The 25,431-nt window shown below is 43.0% G+C and overlaps 2 protein-coding genes across 3 annotated transcripts in view; one reads left to right on the forward strand and one right to left on the reverse strand.

Annotated features, from left to right (window-relative positions):
- Positions 1 to 25,431, reverse strand: part of ift74 (intraflagellar transport 74) — a 108,223-nt gene that overhangs the window by 78,626 nt on the left and 4,166 nt on the right. For both annotated transcript variants that reach the window (XM_084113354.1, XM_084113355.1), the window contains 6 exons: positions 25,178 to 25,226; positions 24,995 to 25,093; positions 24,661 to 24,721; positions 24,497 to 24,556; positions 24,353 to 24,414; positions 2,896 to 3,034 (listed from right to left, as the gene is read on the reverse strand). In XM_084113354.1, the coding sequence (XP_083969480.1) occupies positions 2,896 to 3,034; positions 24,353 to 24,414; positions 24,497 to 24,556; positions 24,661 to 24,721; positions 24,995 to 25,093; positions 25,178 to 25,226 (470 nt within the window). The remainder of the gene's footprint in view (positions 1 to 2,895; positions 3,035 to 24,352; positions 24,415 to 24,496; positions 24,557 to 24,660; positions 24,722 to 24,994; positions 25,094 to 25,177; positions 25,227 to 25,431) is intronic.
- Positions 15,293 to 20,755, forward strand: LOC311082497 (leucine-rich repeat-containing protein 19-like). Its single transcript, XM_084113356.1, has 4 exons — positions 15,293 to 17,149; positions 17,328 to 17,697; positions 17,797 to 17,949; positions 20,107 to 20,755. Exons 1-4 carry the CDS (start codon positions 17,078 to 17,080, stop codon positions 20,445 to 20,447), a joined length of 936 nt encoding a protein of 311 aa, XP_083969482.1. The 5' UTR covers positions 15,293 to 17,077; the 3' UTR covers positions 20,448 to 20,755.

Consider the following 25,431-nt stretch of genomic DNA (forward strand, 5'->3'; position numbering starts at 1 on the left):
TCTGACTGAAGCAGTGTAAGCAGTGTCTGACTGAAGCAGTGTTTGACTGAAGCAGTGTCTGACTGAAGCAGTGTCTGACTGAAGCAGTGTCTGACTGAAGCAGTGTTTGACTGAAGCAGTGTCTGACTGAAGCAGTGTTTGACTGAAGCAGTGTCTGACTGAAGCAGTGTCAGACTGAAGCAGTGTCTGACTGAAGCAGTGTCAGACTGAAGCAGTGTTTGACTGAAGCAGTGTCTGACTGAAGCAGTGTCAGACTGAAGCAGTGTCAGACTGAAGCAGTGTTTGACTGAAGCAGTGTCTGACTGAAGCAGTGTCTGCCTGAAGCAGTGTCTGACTGAAGCAGTGTAAGCAGTGTCAGACTGAAGCAGTGTCAGACTGAAGCAGTGTCTGACTGAAGCAGTGTCTGACTGAAGCAGTGTCTGACTGAAGCAGTGTAAGCAGTGTCTGCCTGAAGCAGTGTCTGACTGAAGCAGTGTAAGCAGTGTCTGACTGAAGCAGTGTTTGACTGAAGCAGTGTCTGACTGAAGCAGTGTCAGACTGAAGCAGTGTCTGACTGAAGCAGTGTCTGACTGAAGCAGTGTTTGACTGAAGCAGTGTAAGCAGTGTCTGACTGAAGCAGTGTCAGACTGAAGCAGTGTCTGACTGAAGCAGTGTAAGCAGTGTCTGCCTGAAGCAGTGTCTGACTGAAGCAGTGTAAGCAGTGTCTGACTGAAGCAGTGTTTGACTGAAGCAGTGTCTGACTGAAGCAGTGTCTGACTGAAGCAGTGTAAGCAGTGTCTGCCTGAAGCAGTGTCTGACTGAAGCAGTGTAAGCAGTGTCTGACTGAAGCAGTGTTTGACTGAAGCAGTGTCTGACTGAAGCAGTGTCTGACTGAAGCAGTGTCAGACTGAAGCAGTGTCTGACTGAAGCAGTGTAAGCAGTGTCTGCCTGAAGCAGTGTCTGACTGAAGCAGTGTAAGCAGTGTCTGACTGAAGCAGTGTTTGACTGAAGCAGTGTCTGACTGAAGCAGTGTCTGACTGAAGCAGTGTCTGACTGAAGCAGTGTAAGCAGTGTCTGACTGAAGCAGTGTAAGCAGTGTCTGCCTGAAGCAGTGTCTGACTGAAGCAGTGTTTGACTGAAGCAGTGTCTGACTGAAGCAGTGTCAGACTGAAGCAGTGTTTGACTGAAGCAGTGTCTGACTGAAGCAGTGTCTGACTGAAGCAGTGTCAGACTGAAGCAGTGTCTGACTGAAGCAGTGTTTGACTGAAGCAGTGTCTGACTGAAGCAGTGTCAGACTGAAGCAGTGTCTGACTGAAGCAGTGTCTGCCTGAAGCAGTGTCTGACTGAAGCAGTGTAAGCAGTGTCTGACTGAAGCAGTGTTTGACTGAAGCAGTGTAAGCAGTGTCTGACTGAAGCAGTGTCTGCCTGAAGCAGTGTCAGACTGAAGCAGTGTCTGCCTGAAGCAGTGTCAGACTGAAGCAGTGTAAGCAGTGTCTGACTGAAGCAGTGTCTGCCTGAAGCAGTGTCAGACTGAAGCAGTGTCTGACTGAAGCAGTGTCTGCCTGAAGCAGTGTCTGACTGAAGCAGTGTCTGACTGAAGCAGTGTCAGACTGAAGCAGTGTCTGACTGAAGCAGTGTCTGCCTGAAGCAGTGTCTGACTGAAGCAGTGTAAGCAGTGTCTGACTGAAGCAGTGTTTGACTGAAGCAGTGTAAGCAGTGTCTGACTGAAGCAGTGTCTGCCTGAAGCAGTGTCAGACTGAAGCAGTGTCTGCCTGAAGCAGTGTCAGACTGAAGCAGTGTCTGCCTGAAGCAGTGTCTGCCTGAAGCAGTGTCAGACTGAAGCAGTGTAAGCAGTGTCTGACTGAAGCAGTGTCTGCCTGAAGCAGTGTCAGACTGAAGCAGTGTCTGACTGAAGCAGTGTCTGCCTGAAGCAGTGTCTGACTGAAGCAGTGTTTGACTGAAGCAGTGTCTGACTGAAGCAGTGTCTGACTGAAGCAGTGTAAGCAGTGTCTGACTGAAGCAGTGTTTGACTGAAGCAGTGTCTGTCTGAAGCAGTGTCTGACTGAAGCAGTGTCAGACTGAAGCAGTGTCTGACTGAAGCAGTGTTTGACTGAAGCAGTGTCAGACTGAAGCAGTGTCTGACTGAAGCAGTGTTTGACTGAAGCAGTGTCAGACTGAAGCAGTGTTTGACTGAAGCAGTGTCTGACTGAAGCAGTGTCAGACTGAAGCAGTGTCAGACTGAAGCAGTGTCTGACTGAAGCAGTGTCTGACTGAAGCAGTGTCTGACTGAAGCAGTGTCTGACTGAAGCAGTGTCTGACTGAAGCAGTGTCAGACTGAAGCAGTGTCTGACTGAAGCAGTGTCTGACTGAAGCAGTGTCTGACTGAAGGCATGAAAGCAGCCGATCGAAGTACGAAACGCAACTGCTGCTTTTTGTTCTGAATGTATTACGGGCCAGTTCACACAGAGCGCGTTTTTCCATTCCACTGCGCTACTCTTCCATTATGTTTGCCTGATACGCTCTAGACGGACGTGCATGACCGTCGCGCTCGCGTGTTCTGCAGCGCCTCACGCATGACACAGCGTTATAGAAACACAGCGCTCAAGTTAAAAGAAATTAATCTTTTAAAAAAACGCGTCTCTAGACCGTGCGCTTTTTTCTGTTCCACTGCCCAACGTCTGGGGTTTCTAACAGCAGGAACACGTTCTGTGTGAACCAGCCCTCACACATGTATTCATGAGAACCGATCGGGTCACTCGCACCGGTGTTATTTGGGGTCGCAGTGAAGAGCCCTGTAGTGCCACCCTGCTGTCCTCTGTATACTCCCCATGATAGATCAGGCTTGTTACTGTGATCTGCTGATGAGGACATTACACTGACTGGTATGGTGGAGTTCTGTGGTGGAGTAACCCTGACCTGCAGTAGCTCTTCATTGCTGGCCTTCATCTCAGTGTACTTGGCCTGTTTCTCAGCACTCATCTTCTTGACGATGTCTTGGGCCGCCTGTTTCTCCTGGACTATATTATCCTCCACAGCGCGGATCAGATCCTCTTTCCTGACAGAGAGAAAGTTAAAGTTATTACTATACATCATAATCATACATCCTCATTCCACTGAATCAGTCAGCAGCTTTTAACATAATTGAATGCAAATCAGCTATATTTCTACAGCGCTTTATACAATACTGATCCTGATCTGAACTTTGACCTGTAATGCTGCCTGAATCATAATCATTCACTGCTGGTTCTTCAGTCCAGAGGAGAACTGAGCGACTGAGTCTGGTTTCTCACAAGGGTTTTCCTCTATTCTGTCACTGATGTCTGTGTTCGCGCCGCTGTTGCCTCTGGCTTCATTAGTTGTGGACATTTAATATTCATCAGTATTATTGATCTGACTGCACTGACGCTGCTGTACGAGCTGTTGATGTCATCACTGTTTCCTCCAGAACTGCTTTATAGATGAAATGAACTAATTTAATCTTTACAACAGAACTGAATCAACACTGAACTGACTTCAGTTCGAAATCCATCATTTTCCCGTTATCACTGTAAAGCTGCTTTGAAACAATCAGTATTGTAAAAAGCGCTGTATAAATAAAGGTGACTTGACAGAGAGAAGCGCGAGAACTCTGAATTGATTCCTCTTTCGCATCTCCTTGCATTTGGATGGTTTGGATTGGATACCAGTCTCGGAGAGTATTCTCGTAAACATAGTCCGCTTTGTCTCAAGACAAAGGAAAGAAGAAAAGGATGTATATCAATATTTGATCCGTGCATTTGGTCTTAAAGTGACAGCAGCCTTTATATACCTGCTGGTGTCATTAATGTTAATCAAACTTGAACCCAGCTTTAACAAAGATTAATCTTTATTAAATTTACACAGTGAACATAGTGTTATTTTACATTTAATTATTACATTTAAGCACCTGAAATGATTCTTATTTGGAACTTTGTATTTATTAATGCTTGTAATTTGTGTTTTGTTCTTATTTTTTACTGACTGTTCACTTGCCTTTAATGATGTTTGAACTTTATTAGTTAGGCTAGTAGTTTTCGCTGTGGTATCGGAGTGTTTAAAGTGAGGATTAAGTGAGGAAATTTAAATATTGAAATAATTGTTGTTATTTAAATAATCTTAATGATAATTCTAAAGGATCCAGTATGAATTAAAGAGAACATTTCTGGTTTGTGTTAATGATAGGGCTTTGGTACATAAGACAAAGAAAGACTATGACACTGCTTTAACAGGGTACCCCCAGGATCCTTCAACTTAAATTCAAGGCTTTTTAAGACCTTTTTAATACCATTTCAAATTAAATTCAATGCCAACTTCGTACCAATTCCGACAGAAGTATGAGGGGAAAATGTCAAATCTGTATACATTTTAAACCCTAAAAAATAATTATGTACAAGTAGACTATTCGAATTAAATAAAACATTTTATTTAAATAATCAGTCATATTTAATATATACGCAGCAGCGTTGTAGCGCGCACGTGTGTAGGCCAATGTTAATTTTGGCAGCCATTTTTGATTTAGTCTTAGTCTTCATCTTCAGATGAAAATGCTTATTGGTCTTAGTCACATTTGAGTCATTCTGCCTTTCACAGTTTTAGTTGACGAAATGTGTTTGCATTTTTTGTCAACTTTTAGTCATTACTTTTAGTCAAACTGCAGTAACTTTAATTTTGGTAGCTATTTTATATGTAGTCTTTAGACAGAAAATGTCATAATTATTCTCTCTAGGCCAATTCAATTAAGCTTATGAGAAATAAAAATTAAGCTAACAGGCTGTATTGACATTGCACTCTTTAGCAGTAGCACTTGTGCAATTCTACATATCCCTTTTCCTTAGTTCTCCAATTTTTTAGAGTGCCGTACCCCCTGGTACCCCAACTCTTCCACATCTTTCCATTAAGGGACAATATTTGCCCCATTTAATCGATTTTTCCATTTCATTTTTCACCTTTATAATACCTTTAAAAAATAAATAATGCTTTAAATAAAACAATGTTCAATAAATATGCAATGTTAAAAAACGTTTAATATTAATAGAAATATGATATTAAAATCACCAGTAGGTGGCGGTAACTCACTGTCTTTGTCAAAGCCACAGATTTTGTTGCAAAATAGAGCAATAAGCCTGACAATACTGTTTAAAATGTAGTACATCACTTAAGGTCGGCAATCACGCCGGCATCAGGCATGAAGCTTGAATTCTCTTCTTTTAAATGAAGTACTGAGAGTACTTTTTTATAAAAAACAAATATTCTCAGTTTATGTAATCTGTAAGAAAAGATCTGTAATCTGTCGTTCTCATCTTATCTAACTATTTTTAATGTGACCCCGCCCACGGAGAGCGCGCGCTATTCAAACGCAAATGACTGAGGCAATCCACGCAAACCTGTGAACGCCCCCATATCAGCTCGAGAAAACACAAGTTTAATCAGATCATTACTTGTTTACACCGTCTCGCAGCGCTGTGAGTAATAATAATAATGGAAAATGTACCTCAGAAGTGCAGGTATTTCGAGGAGCAAGGATCCGACTGAGCTGAGGAATACTGTAGTAAGTTTTTTTTCCTTCTCAAGTGAATTGCGTTTCTGTTTGTGAATGAATGATGATGTTTTAGCAAACTGTATTGCTATACTGAGATGAGTAAAAATCGACTGAAATATGTTGAAATAAAATGTAGGCTATTTGTATTGCAACATATTAAACTGCAAATTAACATTTATATGCCCTAATATTTCATAAAAACAATGTTACAGTCAGGCGAAATATGAAAGACAACATTTTGTTGTCTAGATTTGGGTACAGTTTTTACTGTATAATATACTGCCACATCAAATAAGCTTTTGTTTAGCAATTTCTGCTCATATGTTTTATATATATATATATATATATATATATATATATATATATATATATATATATATAAAATACTATTTTTGTCAAAAATAAAGTCATCAACTAAGATGTTAGCTGTTCCAATGTTGGCTATATTCAAACTAATGAATACATATGATAAAATGTAGGCCTATAATCATTTTTTTTTTTTACAAAGAAAGAGTACACTTGAAATATTGTTGAAATTGTAATTATTGTTGTAATTGTAACCTTTTTAATAAAATAACAAAACATATTTACAAGATAGATGTAAGCAAAATCTTAAATGGTCAATATAAGTCTTCTTCTAAATATATCTTTTGTCCTTGCATTGTGGCTCAGTCAGTGTCACACCTGAATGAATGGCTCATTATGCAGAGTGGGTGGGACATTGTATTCTCAGGTGTAAACCACTCCTCCTTCACGCCCCCCTCGCATATTGGCTTTCCAAGCAAAACCTGTTTTACACAATTTAAATCAATGTATTGTTTTATGTGAACGATAAAGCAAGACTATTTTCACATAATTTTGAAGCCAGAACTCGAAGCGACAACATCCATTAGTCAAAAGTCTTGTGGACACATATTTAGTATGAGTTTTGTGGTCTTATTTCAGCAACTTTCATTTTAATTTTTTCCAATAACCACGCATAAACATTATTCTCTCAAAAATACAAACATCTACAAAAATCTCAAATGAAGATCGCTGAACTCCAGCTTGTCTGTGTTTTCAGATCATCCGCGCTACTTCAACAATGTAGAGAGAGCGCGCGTGCATGGTTGTGGCCAGATACTACTGAAAAGACCGGGTAGAAAACATGTTCTTTTAACAGAAAAGCTCTGCTTAGTAACCATCGTAACGGGTGCGCACGCTTTCGCGCGTTCTGCTATGACGTGGAGCGCGAGGTGCACTCAACGTTACGCAACTAACTTTTAATTAGTCTACATTAGTAACAGTTAATTTTGTTACGGTATGAACTTAATCATAGAAAAGGCAAAAAATCTAAGACCTTTGTAACGAAATCCAAGACTTTGTATACCAAATTCAAGGCTTTTAAGGCCTTAATTTGAGATGATCAAATTTAAGACTTTTTCAATGCTTTTAAGACCCCACGGGTACCCTGTTTAAAGAGCTGTGGTGCTGTGATGGAATTAAACATGTCTTGGTTATGTATGTAACCCTTGTTCCCTGAGGAGGGAATGGAGACGTTACGTCAGTGACTGACGAAATGGAGGTTTCGCTTAGAAGCCTATCCCCTTTGAGTTCTTACAAAACGAGCCAATGGCAAAACAATGCCATGGGTCTGCGGAATTTGCATAGCGCAACTCCGCCCCATCGCGTGGGTATAAAAGGAGCAGCGTGGCAATCTCACATTATGTTATGCTGAGGAGCCGAGACTGAACTCCCGGCTGTTCCACTGGTACAGCGGTTGTGGCAGAGGGACGTAACCAGTAGCGTAGCCAGAAAAGAGACTCTGGGTGTGCATCTGAAAATCTGTGTGTGCCACATTTATTGTCAGATTACTGTGCAAAATTATTAACCACAACCATATATCCATGCACCACATAACCTTAAAACTATATAAAATATAACTATACATTACACTCAGGATCGCCAGTTACATAGTCATAACATAGTGCCTGTTAGCTGCTTAAAGGGCGAGATGGCGTGGCCTGGCCTTGAAAGCCTCAATTTCGCTTCAAACTTTAGCTTTTTACGCGCGTAAATTTCGCTCTGGACGCGCGAATGGTTTCAAAATGTTCAAGCGTCAAACTAGATGCGCTAGACGCGAATTTGACACGCTATTCACGTTTGGTGAGAACGCAGTTAGAATGTCCAGTGACGTCACAGAACTGATTCAAACTGCTTTCGGCCAGAGACGGACGCGCTCAGCGCTTGTCATATATCACAACTAATATGCAGTGTTTTCAACCACATAATGTTTATTTTATGTTTCAGACATTTAAATACACATAAGTACTAGTAAATGAATACATTTGTAGTTTGTAAAATACACACTGATGTCTATGGAAGCAGCAATAACAATCTATTCAAATGTAATTTGCCGACGTGTTTTATTCATATATCAGACACACATAGCGGAGCTATAAAGTTTACTCTATTCTTCTGCCAGTTCAACAGCCACTTACTTTCATGTATTTCGGGAGAAACTGTGGAATTCAGGTGCTGTAAATCCGGCTGACAGGACTCTCTGAACTGCAGCGCTCATCTCGTTATAGATCAAGATAATTTATAAAGGTTTTTAAACGAAGAATCGGAATATCAGATAGTTGACATGGTAAGCAAGTTTGTGAATATTTTTAATAAAAAAGGAAAAAGGAAATAAAACGAATAGCGATACATCTGTTAGTTATTGTGACTGCGGCATGTCACGTGACAATCATGACGCGTCGCCATGGAAACAAGGGGTCAGTTAAAATATTTTTAACTTGAGCGTGAAAGGGTTGATTTAAAATATATATATTCAAGTAAACAACAATAGCCCAAGTTTAGTAAAACATTTTTTATTGAGACTATAAAGAATAATTCTGCATCCATTTTTAGGTACCGGCACACCCTGGCACACCCGTGGCTACGCCCCTGGACGTAACGCCTCGGTTCCCTCCTCAGGGAACAAGGTTTACATACGTAACCGAGATGTTCCCATTCGTTCAGTCACTCTGAGTTACGTCAGTGACTGACGAAATGGGGGTCCCAATTCAATCTCGGCACAGCGGCTGTCTTCCAGTGCTCTGCGCAAGTCTGAGCTCCCTGTCGTGAGACTAGCACGGACGAAAGGCTAGGCTTAACGCAAGATCGGCATATCCCAGTTGAAATATGTAACACAGCGCCTACCCGTAGAGAGGACTTAGAATACACATATGACCCGAGTGAGGGATGCATATGGAAAATTCAGAGGTATCCAGCCCGCAGGGTGGAATGTTTCAACCTTGAGATGGCAAGAGGTCTTGCCGAGGGAAAGACATGTGCTCGGTGGAGACTGACCGTAGAAATACACATGTGGGGGTTTGCCCAAGCAGGGAACCATGCACATGGAAGCACCTAGCCAATCACGAGGGCTGACCAACCGGGCATGCACTCTGGTGACGGCATCAACAGTGCAGGAGGAACTGTTGGAGAATTTTCCTTGATTCATGTCTAAGTATGATGTAATGAAAATGACAAGCATGACAAAATGGGTCTGAGAAAGGATGAGAGAATGGAAAATAACCAGCTTGCATCAGCAATGCAAAGTGTCAAAAATACTGTATGAAACAGAGCACCATTGTGTGAGGTTTGACCAATGGAGAAGACATGTCTAACTGTGCCAAGGTCACCAGGCGTGACAGAGGGGAAGAGATAGATTTGAGGGTGCCCATTGGGCACCTAGCGATAAGAAAAAGTATAAGACATGAACACTGGCCATTGTAACTTTAGATGTCCGGATGGCCAGCCGGCTTCTCACTTTGTTGCTTGTCAATAAAGTTAATTCTTCTGACCTGGAACCTCGACTCTGAGAAACTACTTTGAGACCTGAACCAAAAAGAACTATGAATTTGCCACAACAGAACTCAGGGTCTAAGGAGAACTATCTGAGTGAAATAGAGCAACGGTTTTCAAACCCTGGGTCGCGACAAGGATGATTTAAGGAAAATATAATTAAATTAAAAAACAAAATTTGTTTTCATAAAATCATAGTCTATAGACCTATATAAAAGAAACACGCGAAATATGGCTATTTAAACATTTAATAGTTTAATAAAACGAGGCGCGGTGCCTCACAAACAAGTTGACGGAAAGGAAACCGAGACGGCAGTTTGTTTGTTTTCTTTATTTTACAAAAGCATAATGTTGTGTTTTATTGCGAGTGTACACAAATATAAATAAATACTTTGCAGTTTCGAATGATGTCCTGTATGAACAAAATAACGGAGTATATTTTTATGATTCCATCGCGCCGGCGCCTCACACACACACAACATATTCCAGCATTGAAATCTTGACATCGCAGCCGGTTCATTATCAAAATAAAATAGTCAACCTAACATAAAAATTACACAAATTACAAACTGCTCTGTTTAAATAGTCAGTAGCCTACAATCCGTGCCATTCAGCGAAAGCACCGCTCCACTGTGATGTTTCCAAGCACATTTTTGCGCATGTGAAGAGGGTGATTTTTTGAAGAGGGATCGATATTGGAACATTTAGCTTTTATTGGAGCTAATATGGCGGCGCCCTGTATGGCAGCGGCTACTCCAGCTCCCAGTAACGATGTGCGTTTTATGTTAAATGTGTCGTCCGAATCGTCCCAGTCTTGTACGAGAAAAGTCTACAATAGAAGCCTACTACTTGGACTACGAAACTCGAACTTTTTAAACGATCTTTCCGGAGTTATGTTTGCTTTGGAACACAAAGCACTCGACGAGCTGGGCATCCTACACCAGCAAGACCCAGAGGCCTGCAAAGCAGCGGACCCCCCCCCCGACACCGGCCGATGCTGGAGGCGACGCAAGCGGCGGGAGAGACCTAGCAAGCGAGGCAGTCGAGCGGGCATCAGTGCAAGGCTAAAAGCCAAACCGAACAGACCTGCACTTCCTTCGATTTTACTTTCCAACGTTCGTTTGCTGGAAAACAAAATGGACTACCTCAGATTGGATCTAATTACACAAAGGATGGTGAAAGATTGCAGCGCCATCTACCTCACTGAGACATGGCTTAACCACACTGTTCCAGACAACGCCATTCAGGTGGACGGACTAACAACATTCAGGGCGGACAGAAGCCACGCACTCACTGGTAAGCTACGTGGTGGTGGAGTAGCAATTTTCATTAATAACAATTGGTGCACTAATGTTAAAGTCATCTCAAGACACTGTTCCGAAGACATAGAATTTCTAACAGTCAAATGCCGTCCAGTATACTTGCCAAGAGAATTTTCAGCCGTGACTATTACAGCCGTGTACATACCACCCAGTGCGAACACAAAAGACGCACTTTCTACATTGTATCAATCTGTCAGCTCAATGCAGGACTCAAACCCGGACTCTGCCTGTATAATCGCGGGCGATTTCAATCAGGCCAAATTGAAGACAGTACTCCCACACTTTCATAAATATGTGGACTTTGCAACCAGGGGAGAAAACATTCTGGACCAGGTCTATTCCAACATCAAACAGGCATACAGAGCTGTTCCACACCCCCACGTGGGAAACTCGGACCACCTTTCTGTTATGCTAATGCCATCTTACAGGCCATTGTTGGTGAGGAACAAACCATCTGTGAAGCGGATTAGAACTTGGCCAGAGGGGGCTACCTCAGCGCTCCAAGACTGTTTTGACTGCACAGATTGGACTGTTTTTAGGAAGGCTGCCACTTCCAACCAGCATGTCAATATAACTGAATACACTGAGTCTGTGACGGGATACATATCCAAATGCATGGAAGATGTGACCGTCATAAAACACATCACCACAAGGGCAAACAACAAACCATGGTTCACCAGGGAGGTATGTGAGCTCCTAAAAGCACGGAATGCGGCTTTCAAGTCTGGAGACAAAGAGGCCCTCAGAACTGCCAGGGCCAACTTGAACCGAGGCCTGAGAGCAGCAAAGCATGCCTATGGACAAAAAATCCAGTCACACTTCACTGATACAAAAGACCCTAGACGCCTATGGCAAGGCATCCAGTCAGTAACGGACTACAGACCTACACCCTTACCGTGCGAGGACAGCACAGACTTCCTAAACTCACTCAATTCATTCTTCAGCCATTTTGAGGAAAACAACAACACCACTCTAAAAAGCAAAAGCTCTACACGGCTTGGACTCTCTCAAGTAACTCTTCAACTTGACCCTGCCGAAGTGCAGAGGACTCTTCAAAAGGTGAACCCCAGGAAGGCTGCTGGTCCTGATAATATACCTGGGCGTGTGCTTAGAGACTGTGCTAACTCACTTACAGATGTTCTCACAGATATCTTCAACATCTCTCCGAGCAAAGCCATCATACCGCTACCAAAGAAATCACCAGCCACAACACTGAACGACTACCGACCTATAGCACTCACGCCCATTATGATGAAGTGCTTTGAAAGGCTGGTCAAGGCTCACATAACATCCAGCCTACCTGCCACATTTGACCCTTTCCAGTTTGCATACCGTCCCAAGTGCTCCACTGATGATGCCATAGTAACAGCACTTCACCTCAGTCTGGCTCATCTTGAGAACAAAAACAGCTGTGTGCGGATGCTGTTCATCGACTTCAGCTCTGCCTTCAATACAGTTATCCCACAACACCTGGTGAATAAACTCAGTGCTGTAGGCATCAGCACCCCACTTTGCAACTGGCTACTAGATTTTCTCACCAACAGACCACAGACAGTAAGAGTTGGCAAAAACTCTTCACAGACCACCATCATGAACACTGGGGTCCCTCAAGGATGTGTGTTGAGTCCTCTGCTGTTTACACTGATGACTCATGACTGTTGTGCCAGATACAACTCAAACCACATCATCAAGTTTGCAGATGACACAACAGTGGTGGGCCTCATCAGCAACGACGACGACTCAGCATACAGAGATGAGGTACACCAACTCATCAATTGGTGTGACACTAACAATTTACATCTTAATGTTAATAAAACAAAGGAAATAACTGTGGACTTCAGGAAAAATCACAGGCCACACACACCCCTCACCATCAATGGCAGCGCTGTGGAATCAGTGAAAAGCACCAAGTTCCTGGGGGTGCACATCACTGATGACCTGTCATGGTCTACCAACACCATCTCCCTTGTCAAGAAAGCTCAGCAATGCCTCCACTTCTTACGCAGGATGAGAAGAGCCAACCTCCCCCCACTGGCACTCACTACCTTCTACAGGGGTGCCATTGAGAGCATCCTCACCAGCAGTCTCTCAGTCTGGTATGGTAGCTGCTCTGTTGCTGACCGGAAAGCTCTACAGAGGGTGGTGAGATCAGCTGAGAAGATCACCAGATCAGCCCAACCATCCATCCAGGACATATACCCATTCCGCTGCCACAAAAGAGCCACCAACATCATCAAAGACCCCACCCACCCCACACACAAACTGTTCACCCTCCTACCATCTGGCAAGCGCTACAGCAGTATGCGTTGCAGGACTACCAGACTCAGCAATAGCTTTTTCCCACAAGCCATCAGACTGCTCAACTCACTCATGAAAACTGGATTATAAACTGTGCCAGCTGTGCACAACAGAAGACTTTTAAATGAGAATAAAGTCTAATGCACCTTTAGCCCCATTCTATTCTGTATGCTTGGCTTAAGAATAGGCCTATATCGGCCTATGGGTCGCGTCAATTAAAATAAAATAAAAAAGGGTCGCTCTTGAAAAAGTTTGAAATCCACTGAAATAGAGCACGTATCCAGTCCGTGGAGTGGAATGGCACAGCAAGCGATGACACAGAGCAGGTCCTAACTTACTGGCTCGAGGAAGCGAGTACATGAGAGGACACTGGCTCTACCCGGAGATTATATAATCTCGCGAAAGTGTTGGGGGTCGCCCAGCCTGCAGCTCTACAGATGTCTGTTAGCGAGGCGCCATGCGCTAAGGCCCAGAAGGAAGCCACACTCCGGGTGGAGTGAGCCCTCACCCCTAGGGGGCATGTTTGACCCTGCGTCAGGTATGGCAAGACAATGGCGTCCACTAACCAGTGAGACAACCTTTGCTTGGAGAGAGCCTTTCCCTTCAGCTTCCCACCAAAACAGACAAAGAGCTGGTCTGAGGTCCTGAAACACTGCGTTCTGTCTACATAAGCATGGAGAGCGCGTACTGGACAGAGCACAGGACCTGTGCAAGGAGGCTCACTGGAGGAAACGCATACTTGCGGAGGCCCCGCGGTCAGCTGTGCGCTAGTGCATCCGAGGTCCCCTCGGTCAGGGAATAAAACCAGCGGCAGTGGGAAGTGTCTGGGGAGGCAAACAGATCTACCTGCGTGTCGCTTAACTGTTCCCAAATCAGCTGAACTGTCTGGGGATGGAGTCTCCATTTCTCCGGGATGTGGCCGAAATCTTGAGAGCTCGTCGGCTGCACGATTCAGCTCTCCCGGAATGTAAATGGCTCGAAGCGACCTCATATACTTCTGACTCCATAAGAGAAGATGGCGGGCAGGTTGCGACACCTGTCGGTTGATGTACACTACTGTCACTGTGCTGTCTGAACGGACTAGTACGTGTTGGTCCTTGAGCAATGTTCGAAAACGGTGCAGAGCCAAACGTTCTGCCAGCAACTCGAGGCAATTGAGATGCCAAAGGCGATGGGGTCCTGTATCCATTGTACATGGCACCCCAGCCCGTGGCAGAGGCATCTGTTGAGACAACAACATGCCTGTACACTCGTTCTAAGGGCACTCCGGCCCGTAGGAAGGAGAGGTTCGACCACTGGGTGAAGGTCTGACGGCAGGCCCGAGTAACTGGTACTCGGAGCGTGCCCTGTTGCCAAGTAAGCTGCGCGTACATGGCGATCGAGTCGATTTCCATACCGAGAAAAGAGATCCTCTGGCACGGGGGAGAGTTTTCTCTTTTCCCAGTTGACCCGAAGGCCCAGACGGGCGAGGTGCTGGAGCACCAGGTCCCTGTGTTCGCAAACCTGCTCTGAAGAGTGAGCTAGAATCAGCCAGTCGTCGTCGACTTTCGTGAAGACGCGAGGAGACAGGGCTAGCCCGAATGGAAGTACCGTGTACTGGTATGCCTGCCCCTCGAAAGCAAACTGAAGAAATGGTCTGTCAAGGAGGAATGGAGACCTTCAAAAAAGACCTGGAAAGTACACGTCCTTTAGGTCGATCGCTGCAAACCAATCCAGTGGACGAACACATTCAAAAATGCATTTGGCTGTCAACATCTTGAATGGAAGCTAGTGAAGGGTTCGGTTCAAGATGCGCAGGTCCAGGATTGGCCGTAATCCACCGCTCTTCTTGAGTGCAATGAAGTAGGGGCTGTAGAAACCGGACTTCATTTCGGCTGGAGGGACAGTCTCGACCGCACCCTTCGCCAGTAGGGTGGCGACCTCCGCATGCATGACAGTGGCATTGCCACCCACCATGGTATAGCGGACTCCCCGGAAGCGGCTCATTTTGTAAGAACTCGAAGGTGATAGGCTTCTAAGCGAAACCCCCATTTCGTCAGTCACTGACGTAACTCGGAGTGACTGAACGAAAGGGAACTAAAGATTACTTTGAAAACTGTATCAAGAAACTCTGAGACTGTACCAAAGTTCAACAAGTATGCTTTTGATCGACACCTTTATAGAAAGCATCCTTTATTTACATTGCATTCAAGGTATATATATTTCATCAGTTCATGCATTCCCTGGGAATGAAACCCATGACCTTAGGTTTCTATAGCACCATGAGCAACAGGAACACAATAAAAGTCATAGTTCACCTTCTGAAGTTAAATGACTGAATGTGGTCAATCTTTAGCCAGTCTTTTTATTACAGAGAGCAAAGGTCTGTTTCTATCTCAGCTCGTTCAAGTATGTGTTAACATATGCTATTACACACGGCTCAAGGGTAAGTGACTCTAACAATCTTATCTATAAAGTTTTTCCTTTTCTTTTTTTTCCTTTTTTTTAAAGAAAACAGTTTAATTCAGTTCACATTAAGTAGTACATAAATGTGATATAGAGCTGGTTCAAAATGTTTAATGTTTGGTCAGGTTCATAAGATATTATCCATGTTTATCATTTCAAACAAGTAATCAAAAAGAATACATCTTTAAAGAATTCAAGTTCTAAAATAATTTGAACTATAACAAAAATACAAAGCTGAAGTTTAATGCTGATTATGAGTCATAATCAGCATTAAACATAAGCTTTTGAGGCAAAAATCCTAAATGCTACCACAACGTTAGGGTTAATGCTATTTCATTTCCATATATGGTGAAGAAAAAAAGGAAAAATACTTATACATCAATTGTGTTTGACATTTCATTTTCATAATCAATTCAGCACGACACTGACATAATTTGAAATATAACAGAACAAACAATAACCCAACTGCAGATGATACACTAACCCAGTCGTGTCAATCAAGACGGATGGGTGGAGCTTTACAGCAGAAGAGAGGAATATAGAAGAATATACTAATATAGACTTAAAACACATAAACGTGCATATCCAACAGGGCTTAGTGAGCGGTAGTAGAGGAAACACAAAGGACGTTTATAGTTGAAAGACAAGTTGAGGAGGAAAGCAGAGCAACAATTATCCTTAGAGAGTCTTTTAAATCCAGAAATAGGAAATAGGCCAACATCACTATTACAACAAAAACTGAAACGAACATATTTATATTGAAGATGTGCGGATTCAATGAAGTTAGGTAACCTATATTACTTCAATTAAGTGCTATATTCAATGAAGAAGAACTATATTAGACATAATACTATAATGATCACTTATAAAAGTGTGTCAGAGTACCTTGAGGATCGCACATGACCACTAGTGCACTAGAAGCTGTACAGCCAGCCTGTGTTCACAAGAGAACGATGTTTCATTCTGCTGTAAAGCAGCTCTAAAAAGACAACAGTGTCATTATTTACTTACATTACATTTACATTTATTCATTTAGCAGTCGCTTTTATCCACAGCAATAGAAGCAGTTAAACTAACAGTAGGACAACAATATGCAAGTGCTAAGACCCTTCTCAGTTTAATCTAACGCAGTACATGTTCATTTTTTTTTTTTAAATAATAGAATAGAATAGAAGAGAAAGTGTTAGTATTACTGGATAAAGTGCTGTCGAAAAAGATGCGATTCAGATCAATTCAATAACTGTGTAAAGTTCATCGATATGAAATGAGTTGAATTCATCTACAAGACGCAATACTGAAGACAATAATGTCATTATTCAATGCAATGCAAGAGTGATGCATCACAGCAACCACTGGAGAACACTGGGAGACTGTGCAGGATAAACATGATGATCTGTGTGTCTGATGGCAGATAACAAACACAAGCAGAGACACGGGACATCAGATGCTGATAGGAGACTGACTCTTCTGCACAAAGGTCCTCTTTGTGTGACGCTCATGAAGAGGGTTTTTACTCTCGAGAAGCTTCTCTATCTCACCAAAGACAGGACCGTTTATCGAGAGCTCTTCTCTTACTCAGGGTTAGGGTGAGTTTGGCTGATGCAGTGCTGTTATCATCACAGGTGTGTGTGTGTTCGGAGAGATCATGACCGGGACAGAAGTGTGTGTGTTCTGGATGGCAGTCGTTCTGATGAGCTCACAGGTGATCGCACTGCAGGTGAGCGCTTCAGGTGTTGCTTTACAGTGAATTATATGAACATTTTCAGTCACTGTCTAACAATAAGGCATAGACAAACCATAGACTAAACTGAGAATTCCATGTAAAATACAGTGAAAAGAGAGAATCTGCAGTGTTACACTCCGATGTTCAAACAGACATTAACCTTTGTGTTCAGGTGGACATGAACAACGCATCTCTAACAAGCATTCCTACAGGGAAACCTACAAACCTCACCGAACTGATCCTGAGCCATAACTCCGTTGCGATGTCTGACTCGGATATCCAGATCTTACGCGAGTATCCCGGGATTCGGGTGCTAGATCTTTCTTACAACCACATACAGTCACTGCCTGAAGGAGCTTTCGACAGCCTCACACACTTAGAGACTCTTATTCTGAGGGGAAATGAACTGAAAACCCTTAACAAAGACATCTTTAAAGGACTGATAAAACTGAAGAGTTTATATTTGGAGGAAAATCCGTGGAACTGCTCCTGTTCGCTCACAAGTCTCATCAAACATCTGAACGAGTCTGGCGTATCAGCCGGTGAGAACGAGAGATATCTTCAGATATGCTGTTTATGCTCTGGCCAACTTCATGTTTGTTTTGTTTGATTTATTCATCTGCAAAATGTCTGTTTTACAGGCAGAGAAGTGTTTTGTTACACCCCTCAGAAAACAGCTGTCCTCGATGGAAACTCTTTCTGCTTAAATCAAGTCCCAACAGCGAAGACTAGATTAGCATCACAGCAAACCACAGAGCACAGCAACAGCAGTCGTGTCTACAACTCCAGCAAAGGTAAAAACATCAGAAATAATGTGCCTGAATGTCCATATCAACACTTATGACTCATGAGCTCAAATAGCAAACGACCCATTAGAGCAGGGGTCGGCAAGTAACTTTGGCCGCGGGCCAATATTTTTTTTTAGCCAGTAGATGGCGGGCCAGCTACACAGAGTTAGGCCTATGGATACAAATTAAATACTCTTATAGGCCTATAATCGCGGAATATGATGGGTCCGTCACCGTCCGTGGATCATTCGTTCAATCGTTTTTTTTTTTTTTTCAAATTAAAACCAAAAATAAAAAGATGAAAAATGTATTTTCTGAACTAAAATGAAAAAACGAATAACGACGGGTTTTCTGATTTTCTGATTGTGCTCAGATCAAAAATAGAAAAAATGAATTACTGGATTAGACAAATTTTTATTTTTATTTTTAATTTTTAATTTAACAACTTTAGTTATATATCAAAGAAATCATTTTAAACAGATCAAGTATTTGTGGTAACAGATCACAGACATTTTAATAAAGGTATGAAAATCGCAATCATGCCTCATTCGCTTACAGTCCGACTTTTGAACTTTATTCCTTTATTTTATTATTATTTATTCGGGACACACACATAGCCTACACTAAGGTTTAAGAAGGTCTGCGCGGGACTGTTTTTTTTTCCGTCCCGCTCCCACAAGGTTCTATTCAGCAACCGCTTAAAATACACTCGGTGTTCACCCGCTTTATTTCCGGAAAATTTAATCTCGTTTCCAGAATCTCACATTCAAATGTCTCTAACGGAAAGAAGGAGATTAAGTAGCCTATAATAATTATAAATGCTATACAAAATTGTGTTCGTGTCAATATAAATATTAGGCTATTTTAACACTGTACTGTCAGCAGAGAAAAAAAATGCCACAGAAAAAAAACATGAAATATAAATAACATAAATTAAATAGGACAAAGCCTATCACTCAAATTTCTAAGCAACATAAACGAAAATCATATTGCCCTACTGACAAATGAAGTAGACTATTTTCTGCCAAACAATTTCAAACATCCTTGCAAAAAAAGAATGTTGTTGACTGACAATGGTTTCAGTACCAAACAGCTCCTCAGAGCTAGTGTACAGGTGCTCAGAATTAAGTGCGGATACGCTGTCAAAAGATGTCGGGAGTGGGCTATTGTCAGTCAGACCGCCCGCTCCGTCCAAAGTACACCAGAGTTCTGACCGCTACCGTCTTTTGACGCGCGAATGGACACAAAGTGGTCAAGCGTATAACAGACGCGGCAGGCGAGAATTTGACGCGCTATTCGCGTCCGGTGTGAACGCACAGTTATACTTTAAAATGTAATCCCGCGCCGCATGATTCCCATATGGGCGTTTCACCGCCGCGCGACTACGGCTTTTCTCAAGTAGTGGAAGAGTTTTGTGCAGCATTTAGGAGTTCCAAAATAATCCGGCGGGCCAGAAAATATTGCTGGCGGGCCAGTTTTGGCCCGCGGGCCGCCAGTTGCCTTTCCCTGCATTAGAGGCATATTAGAGAAAGCCACTGTTACAGTATTCTGGTGTGGATTCTCTTACTGGACACAAACAAGGTAAATAACAAGCGTTGCCGATGTGAAAAACATTTTCCACAAACCAGAATCAAACACACAGCTGATGTGTCGGTGGATTAGGCCATGGAAAGGAACTGTGTAGAGCTAACATACTCAAACGCGCATATCTCTAGACCGAACACGTAATGCGCATGTGCACGCCGTCAGCGTTCTCACAGAGTCACGATTTTGAAGTTTACACGGAGATGATCACGTTTTAAAAACTTTTCAACACTTGCATCTTGGAACCTGTTTCAAAGCTTGCGTCCTCGAGCTCCAAACACTGCTGTTGTGTGGATGAGCCGGAGCACATTACGGGTCTTCTGTTAGAGCGGTGTGTGTTAGCGGCCCCTGAGTTAATCACTAATGATCTTTACAACAGAAGTGAATCAATCAAAACTAACTTTAGCTGGACAATAACTTTATTCTAGAGCTTTATTCTACAATCTATATTGTTAAAAGCGCTATATAAATGAAGGTGACTTGACGAGAGATGATGAACGTGTGTGTGTCCTCAGGGTTAGGGTTAGAGATGCTGTGTGTACATGATGAACACGTGTGTGTGTGTGTGTGTGTCCTCAGGGTTCACTGCGAGTGATGGAGGGACGCAGACGGGGAGCCACAGCTGGAAGTTTCTGCTCGGTGTCGTGGCTTTGACTCTCAGCACTTCCATCATCATCGTCTGCGCTGTCAAGTCTCCCTCCTGGTACAAACTCCTGTTCAACTACCGGCACCAGAGGCTGTGTGAGGACGGCGAGCCCAGCGTGTTCAGCGGCCGCTTCTCTAACTTCAGCCTGGACACGCAGCAGACGGAGACCAGCGCTCAGGAGCTGGAGGAGCTGGAGGACGACGGCTTCATCGAGGACGGCTACATCGAGCCGGGGAACTACAGCCGACATCCAGACGCGGACCGCGAGTCGTGAGCCAGAACTCTATCCGCGCGTCTCAGGGCTAGGGCACATTGGTGGACTAATTAAGCTACGAGTTTTTGCATGAACAGACTGTGAGGATCTTTTGTTCCAGTGCAGTAGTGCAATATGAAAATTCCTTAAAATATGAAACCAAAAAGATCACTGAACCAGAATTGCAAATACATGCATCTCAGCATGTTAATACAGTGTGTGTGAACACTGCAAACTTCATGTTCTTCCTCAGTGTTTCTGTCTTGTTTTCCAGCAAAAATATCTAAACATTCTTAAATCAAGATACATTTACAATTTATTTTAATTTTAAATAAAAAATTATAAAAATGAACTGACTTCATACTTAAGGGGAAAACAAGTTTATTTTTTGGCAGATTTTGTTTCTTGCCTTAAGCACCAAGTCACTTATTTTTGACACATTTCTCAGAAAACTTAATTAAAAACAAGTTAGTCCAAAATCAGCTTTTATTGTCACCAGGCCCAGCGAACGACTCATTCTGGAATGGGCCTCTTTATGACGCAATAAGGCAGTGAAAGACCGCCCCTTTATGGAGAAGATCAGCTGTGGCCCCGCCCACTGGCGCTAGTGAGATGAGCACCGCCCCTTTATGGAGAAGATCAGCTGTGGCCCCGCCCACTGGCGTTAGTGAGATGAGCACCGCCCCTTTATGAAGAAGATCAGCTGTGGCCCCGCCCACTGGCGTTAGTGAGATGAGCACCGCCCCTTTATGAAGAAGATCAGCTGTGGCCCCGCCCACTGGCGTTAGTGAGATGAGCACCGCCCCTTTATGAAGAAGATCAGCTGTGGCCCCGCCCACTGGCGTTAGTGAGATGAGCACCGCCCCTTTATGAAGAAGATCAGCTGTGGCCCCGCCCACTGGCGTTAGTGAGATGAGCACCGCCCCTTTATGAAGAAGATCAGCTGTGGCCCCGCCCACTGGCGTTAGTGAGATGAGCACCGCCCCTTTATGAAGAAGATCAGCTGTGGCCCCGCCCACTGGCATTAGTGAGATAAGCACAGGGTCACTCACTGGACTAAATATAACATTACCTTCAGAAGGATCCTAATGCTGGGAATGTGGTTGTTTATTTTCAACAATGTGAATGTCTCAGTTGAACATTATTTATTTCTATTCGATACATTTAACTGGATTCTTTGGTAAATCAGTCGCAAACTCGGCGCAGGCTTTTACGATATGGACTCGACAGTAATGCCACAACATGTAAGTAACCCTGTCCATTCTAATGCCTGATCTGTGACCAGTGATTGTAATGATTCTTGTAGCTACAGTCAGATGTTCCTATCAAATCAGTGACTAAACGGTCAACTTCACATTGTTTCTCTTAGTAGGGTGTAAATAATCTGTTGTTTAAACTGATTGAATTATACATAGAAAGCGATCAAAGAACGCTCCGATTACAATAGCTGTAGCTGTCAATCAAACAGCGCGTGTTTATCAGTGACTGAGTTCTGGACTCGCGCCAAAACTCCCGCAATAATCAACGAACCTCTTACATTGTGTTTTCACTTTATGATGAAAGCATTTGTTAGTGTGCAGAAATCGAGTTGCAATGACGAGATCGCCGCATACATGTCTGTGATCAGCTACATGTTCATCACTGCAACCTTTCATGCCACGATCTTAATATGATGCCATAGATCTAGGGCTGGGCGATATATCGCATGACATTGTTAGGCGCATCTCGTCAGTAAAGCCGGTTCCTTGATTAGTAGTAAATCGCCATCACCTGCTTTCAGATGGAGCGGCATTTACAACACAGAGCCGTAGTTAACTGTCAAGCTGAGCCATATCGCATTAATTATCGCAGACTGCGATAATTAATGCGATATGGCTCAGCTTGTCGTGCGATATATCATGCGATGTCATGCGATATCTCGCCCAGCCCTACATAGATCTAATTGCATTGCTATGATTATCAATTTTCACGCGTAGTTAACATTGAGAGTAGTAATAGTAAAAACTGTGCTAAAAGTTTTCGAGAGAGTTCCACATGTAATACTAGCTATTTAATTTGCAAAGCTGTTAGCCAATCACAGCAGTGGGCATTTACACTGAAGACTCACAGCCAATCACAGCAGTTGGCGTTTACACTGAAGACTCACTGCCAATCACAGCAGTGGGCGTTTACACTGAAGACTCACAGAAGACTCACAGCCAATCACAGCAGTGGGCATTTACACTGAAGACTCACAGCCAATCACAGCAGTGGGCGTTTACACTGAAGACTCACAGCCAATCACAGCAGTGGGCGTTTACACTGAAGACTCACAGCCAATCACAGCAGTGGGCGTTTACACTGAAGTCTCACAGCCAATCACAGCTGTGGGCGTTTACACTGAAGACTCACAGCCAATCACAGCAGTGGGCGTTTACACTGAAGACTCACTGCCAATCACAGCAGTGGGCGTTTACACTGAAGACTCACTGCCAATCACAGCAGTGGGCGTTTACACTGAAGACTCACAGAAGACTCACAGCCAATCACAGCAGTGGGCATTTACACTGAAGACTCACAGCCAATCACAGCAGTGGGCGTTTACACTGGAGACTCACAGCCAATCACAGCAGTGGGCGTTTACACTGAAGTCTCACAGCCAATCACAGCAGTGGGCGTTTACACTGAAGACTCACAACCAATCACAGCAGTGGGCGTTTACACTGAAGACTCACAGCCAATCACAGCAGTGGGCGTTTACACTGAAGTCTCACAGCCAATCACAGCAGTGGGCGTTTACACTGAAGACTCACAGCCAATCACAGCAGTGGGCGTTTACACTGAAGTCTCACAGCCAATCACAGCTGTGGGCGTTTACACTGAAGACTCACAGCCAATCACAGCAGTGGGCGTTTACACTGAAGACTCACTGCCAATCACAGCAGTGGGCGTTTACACTGAAGACTCACAGCCAATCACAGCAGTTGGCGTTTACACTGAAGACTCACTGCCAATCACAGCAGTGGGCGTTTACAATGAAGACTCACAGAAGACTCACAGCCAATCACAGCAGTGGGCATTTACACTGAAGACTCACAGCCAATCACAGCAGTGGGCGTTTACACTGGAGACTCACAGCCAATCACAGCAGTGGGCGTTTACACTGAAGACTCACAGCCAATCACAGCAGTGGGCGTTTACACTGAAGTCTCACAGACACGCCCCTTCAGAGTGTTCAAATCAGAGGGATAAAATCAGGCAAGGAAAATGCCTTTTATTTCTAAATTATGACATTTTTTTAAAGGAACACTCCACCGTTTTTTGAAATAGGCTTATTCACCTTCTTTCCTACATTTAGATAGGTGGGCAAATGCATTTTTGTCTCAGTGCATGCGTTGTTTTAGTTTGACAGGGTCGGCGCTAGCTTAGCTTAGCTTAATGAATGGAATCCTTTGTTGCCAGCTAGCATGTCCTGAGTAAAAGTGACCCTGTCAAACTAAAACAACGCATGCACTGGGACAAAAATGCATTTGCCCACCTATCTAAATGTAGGAAAGAAGGTGAATAAGCCTATTTCAAAAAACGGTGCAGTGTTCCTTTAAAGTAAAATCATACTAACATTATAAGTGCACCCCAGGAAACATTATGAACCAATAAAACAATGCAGTTCATGACCCCTTTAAGACTTAGGTAGAACATTTTTTTTTTTTTGCAGTGAATGCTGTCATTGCACTTTATAACATAGTAATTCAAAACCTTATTTAAAGATTTTAAAAGCTTGTCAGAGATGTATACAATACTTTGTCCCAAATATCCTAGATTTTTTTTTCCGCAATATGTACAATCGCTGATTTAAAAAGAAGTTTCGGCGTGACTGATTAACTCAGCTTGATGAGGAGACTTAAACTCTTTACAGCACAAACTCTGCAAATGACAAAAGCACTTACTCTCTCCTCTCAGTGAAGATCACGTCCATGCTTTGAGCTTCTCTGTCATTCTGTGCTTTCAGCTGATGACACAAACACACAGAACTGAGCAGGAGTACGGGGAGAGTGAAGAAGAAATAATGTGTAGAGATAACGTGAACTCACCATGATGATGTCGTTCACGACTTCATCCATCTCAGTATTAGTGTTCAGTTTGTCAACAAGCTGGAGATTTAGAAAAAGACACAGCTTACTTAAATAATGACATCATCATGTGTCTCAAAATTACAAATACAACTTCTAAGTCCAATGGTTATAGAATAATGTACCATGTTGTAATCTGCCAGCTGGCCTTGAAGATCTTTGATTTCTCCAGCCAGGACTTCTGCTCTGCTCACGTAGAAAGTTTTAAGACATGAAATTAATTATCCTGATGTCATCAAAACTAAAGAAAAAGTCCTTCTCTGAACAATTAAGGGGCTCTTATTAGGGAATCAGAAATATACACATTTTTTCATCATATATATTTATTCTTCGAAATATATACAATTTGAAACGTAGGATGCGTCATATTATTTTAAAGAACAATATTATTATATTATAATTTGTTGTCTTTTTTGTATTATTAAGACATAATTCTGGGGGCTCTGAAGGTAAACGTACCGTTTCTCATAAGACAGAAACACTGAATTCTCCTGACTGGAGGTGTCGATGTCCTTCTGTAGTTTAGTAGACTCCATCGTCAGCTCGTTTATTTTACTCCTGAAGCAAACAAACGAAATATTAATCAGACCGTCTAATCTGAGAGATAATGAAACGTGCAATAAATGACATGAAGAAACTTACCGTAATAACCCGAGGTAATATGACTTATCCAGAATCTGCCTCTGAGGTCCTGAAGGAGTGAGAATAAAAGGGTGAGTGTGCAGATCTCAGATCAGTTTAACACTAACACTGATCTCACATCAGTCTAACACTAGCACTGATCTCAGATCAGTCTAACACTTGCACTGATCTCACATCAGTCTAACACTAGCACTGATCTCAGATCAGTCTAACACTAACACTGATCTCACATCAGACTAGCACTAGCACTGATC

Source organism: Abramis brama (genome assembly GCF_963993115.1).
Source record: "Abramis brama genome assembly, chromosome: 5".
Lineage (NCBI taxonomy): Eukaryota > Metazoa > Chordata > Actinopteri > Cypriniformes > Leuciscidae > Abramis > Abramis brama.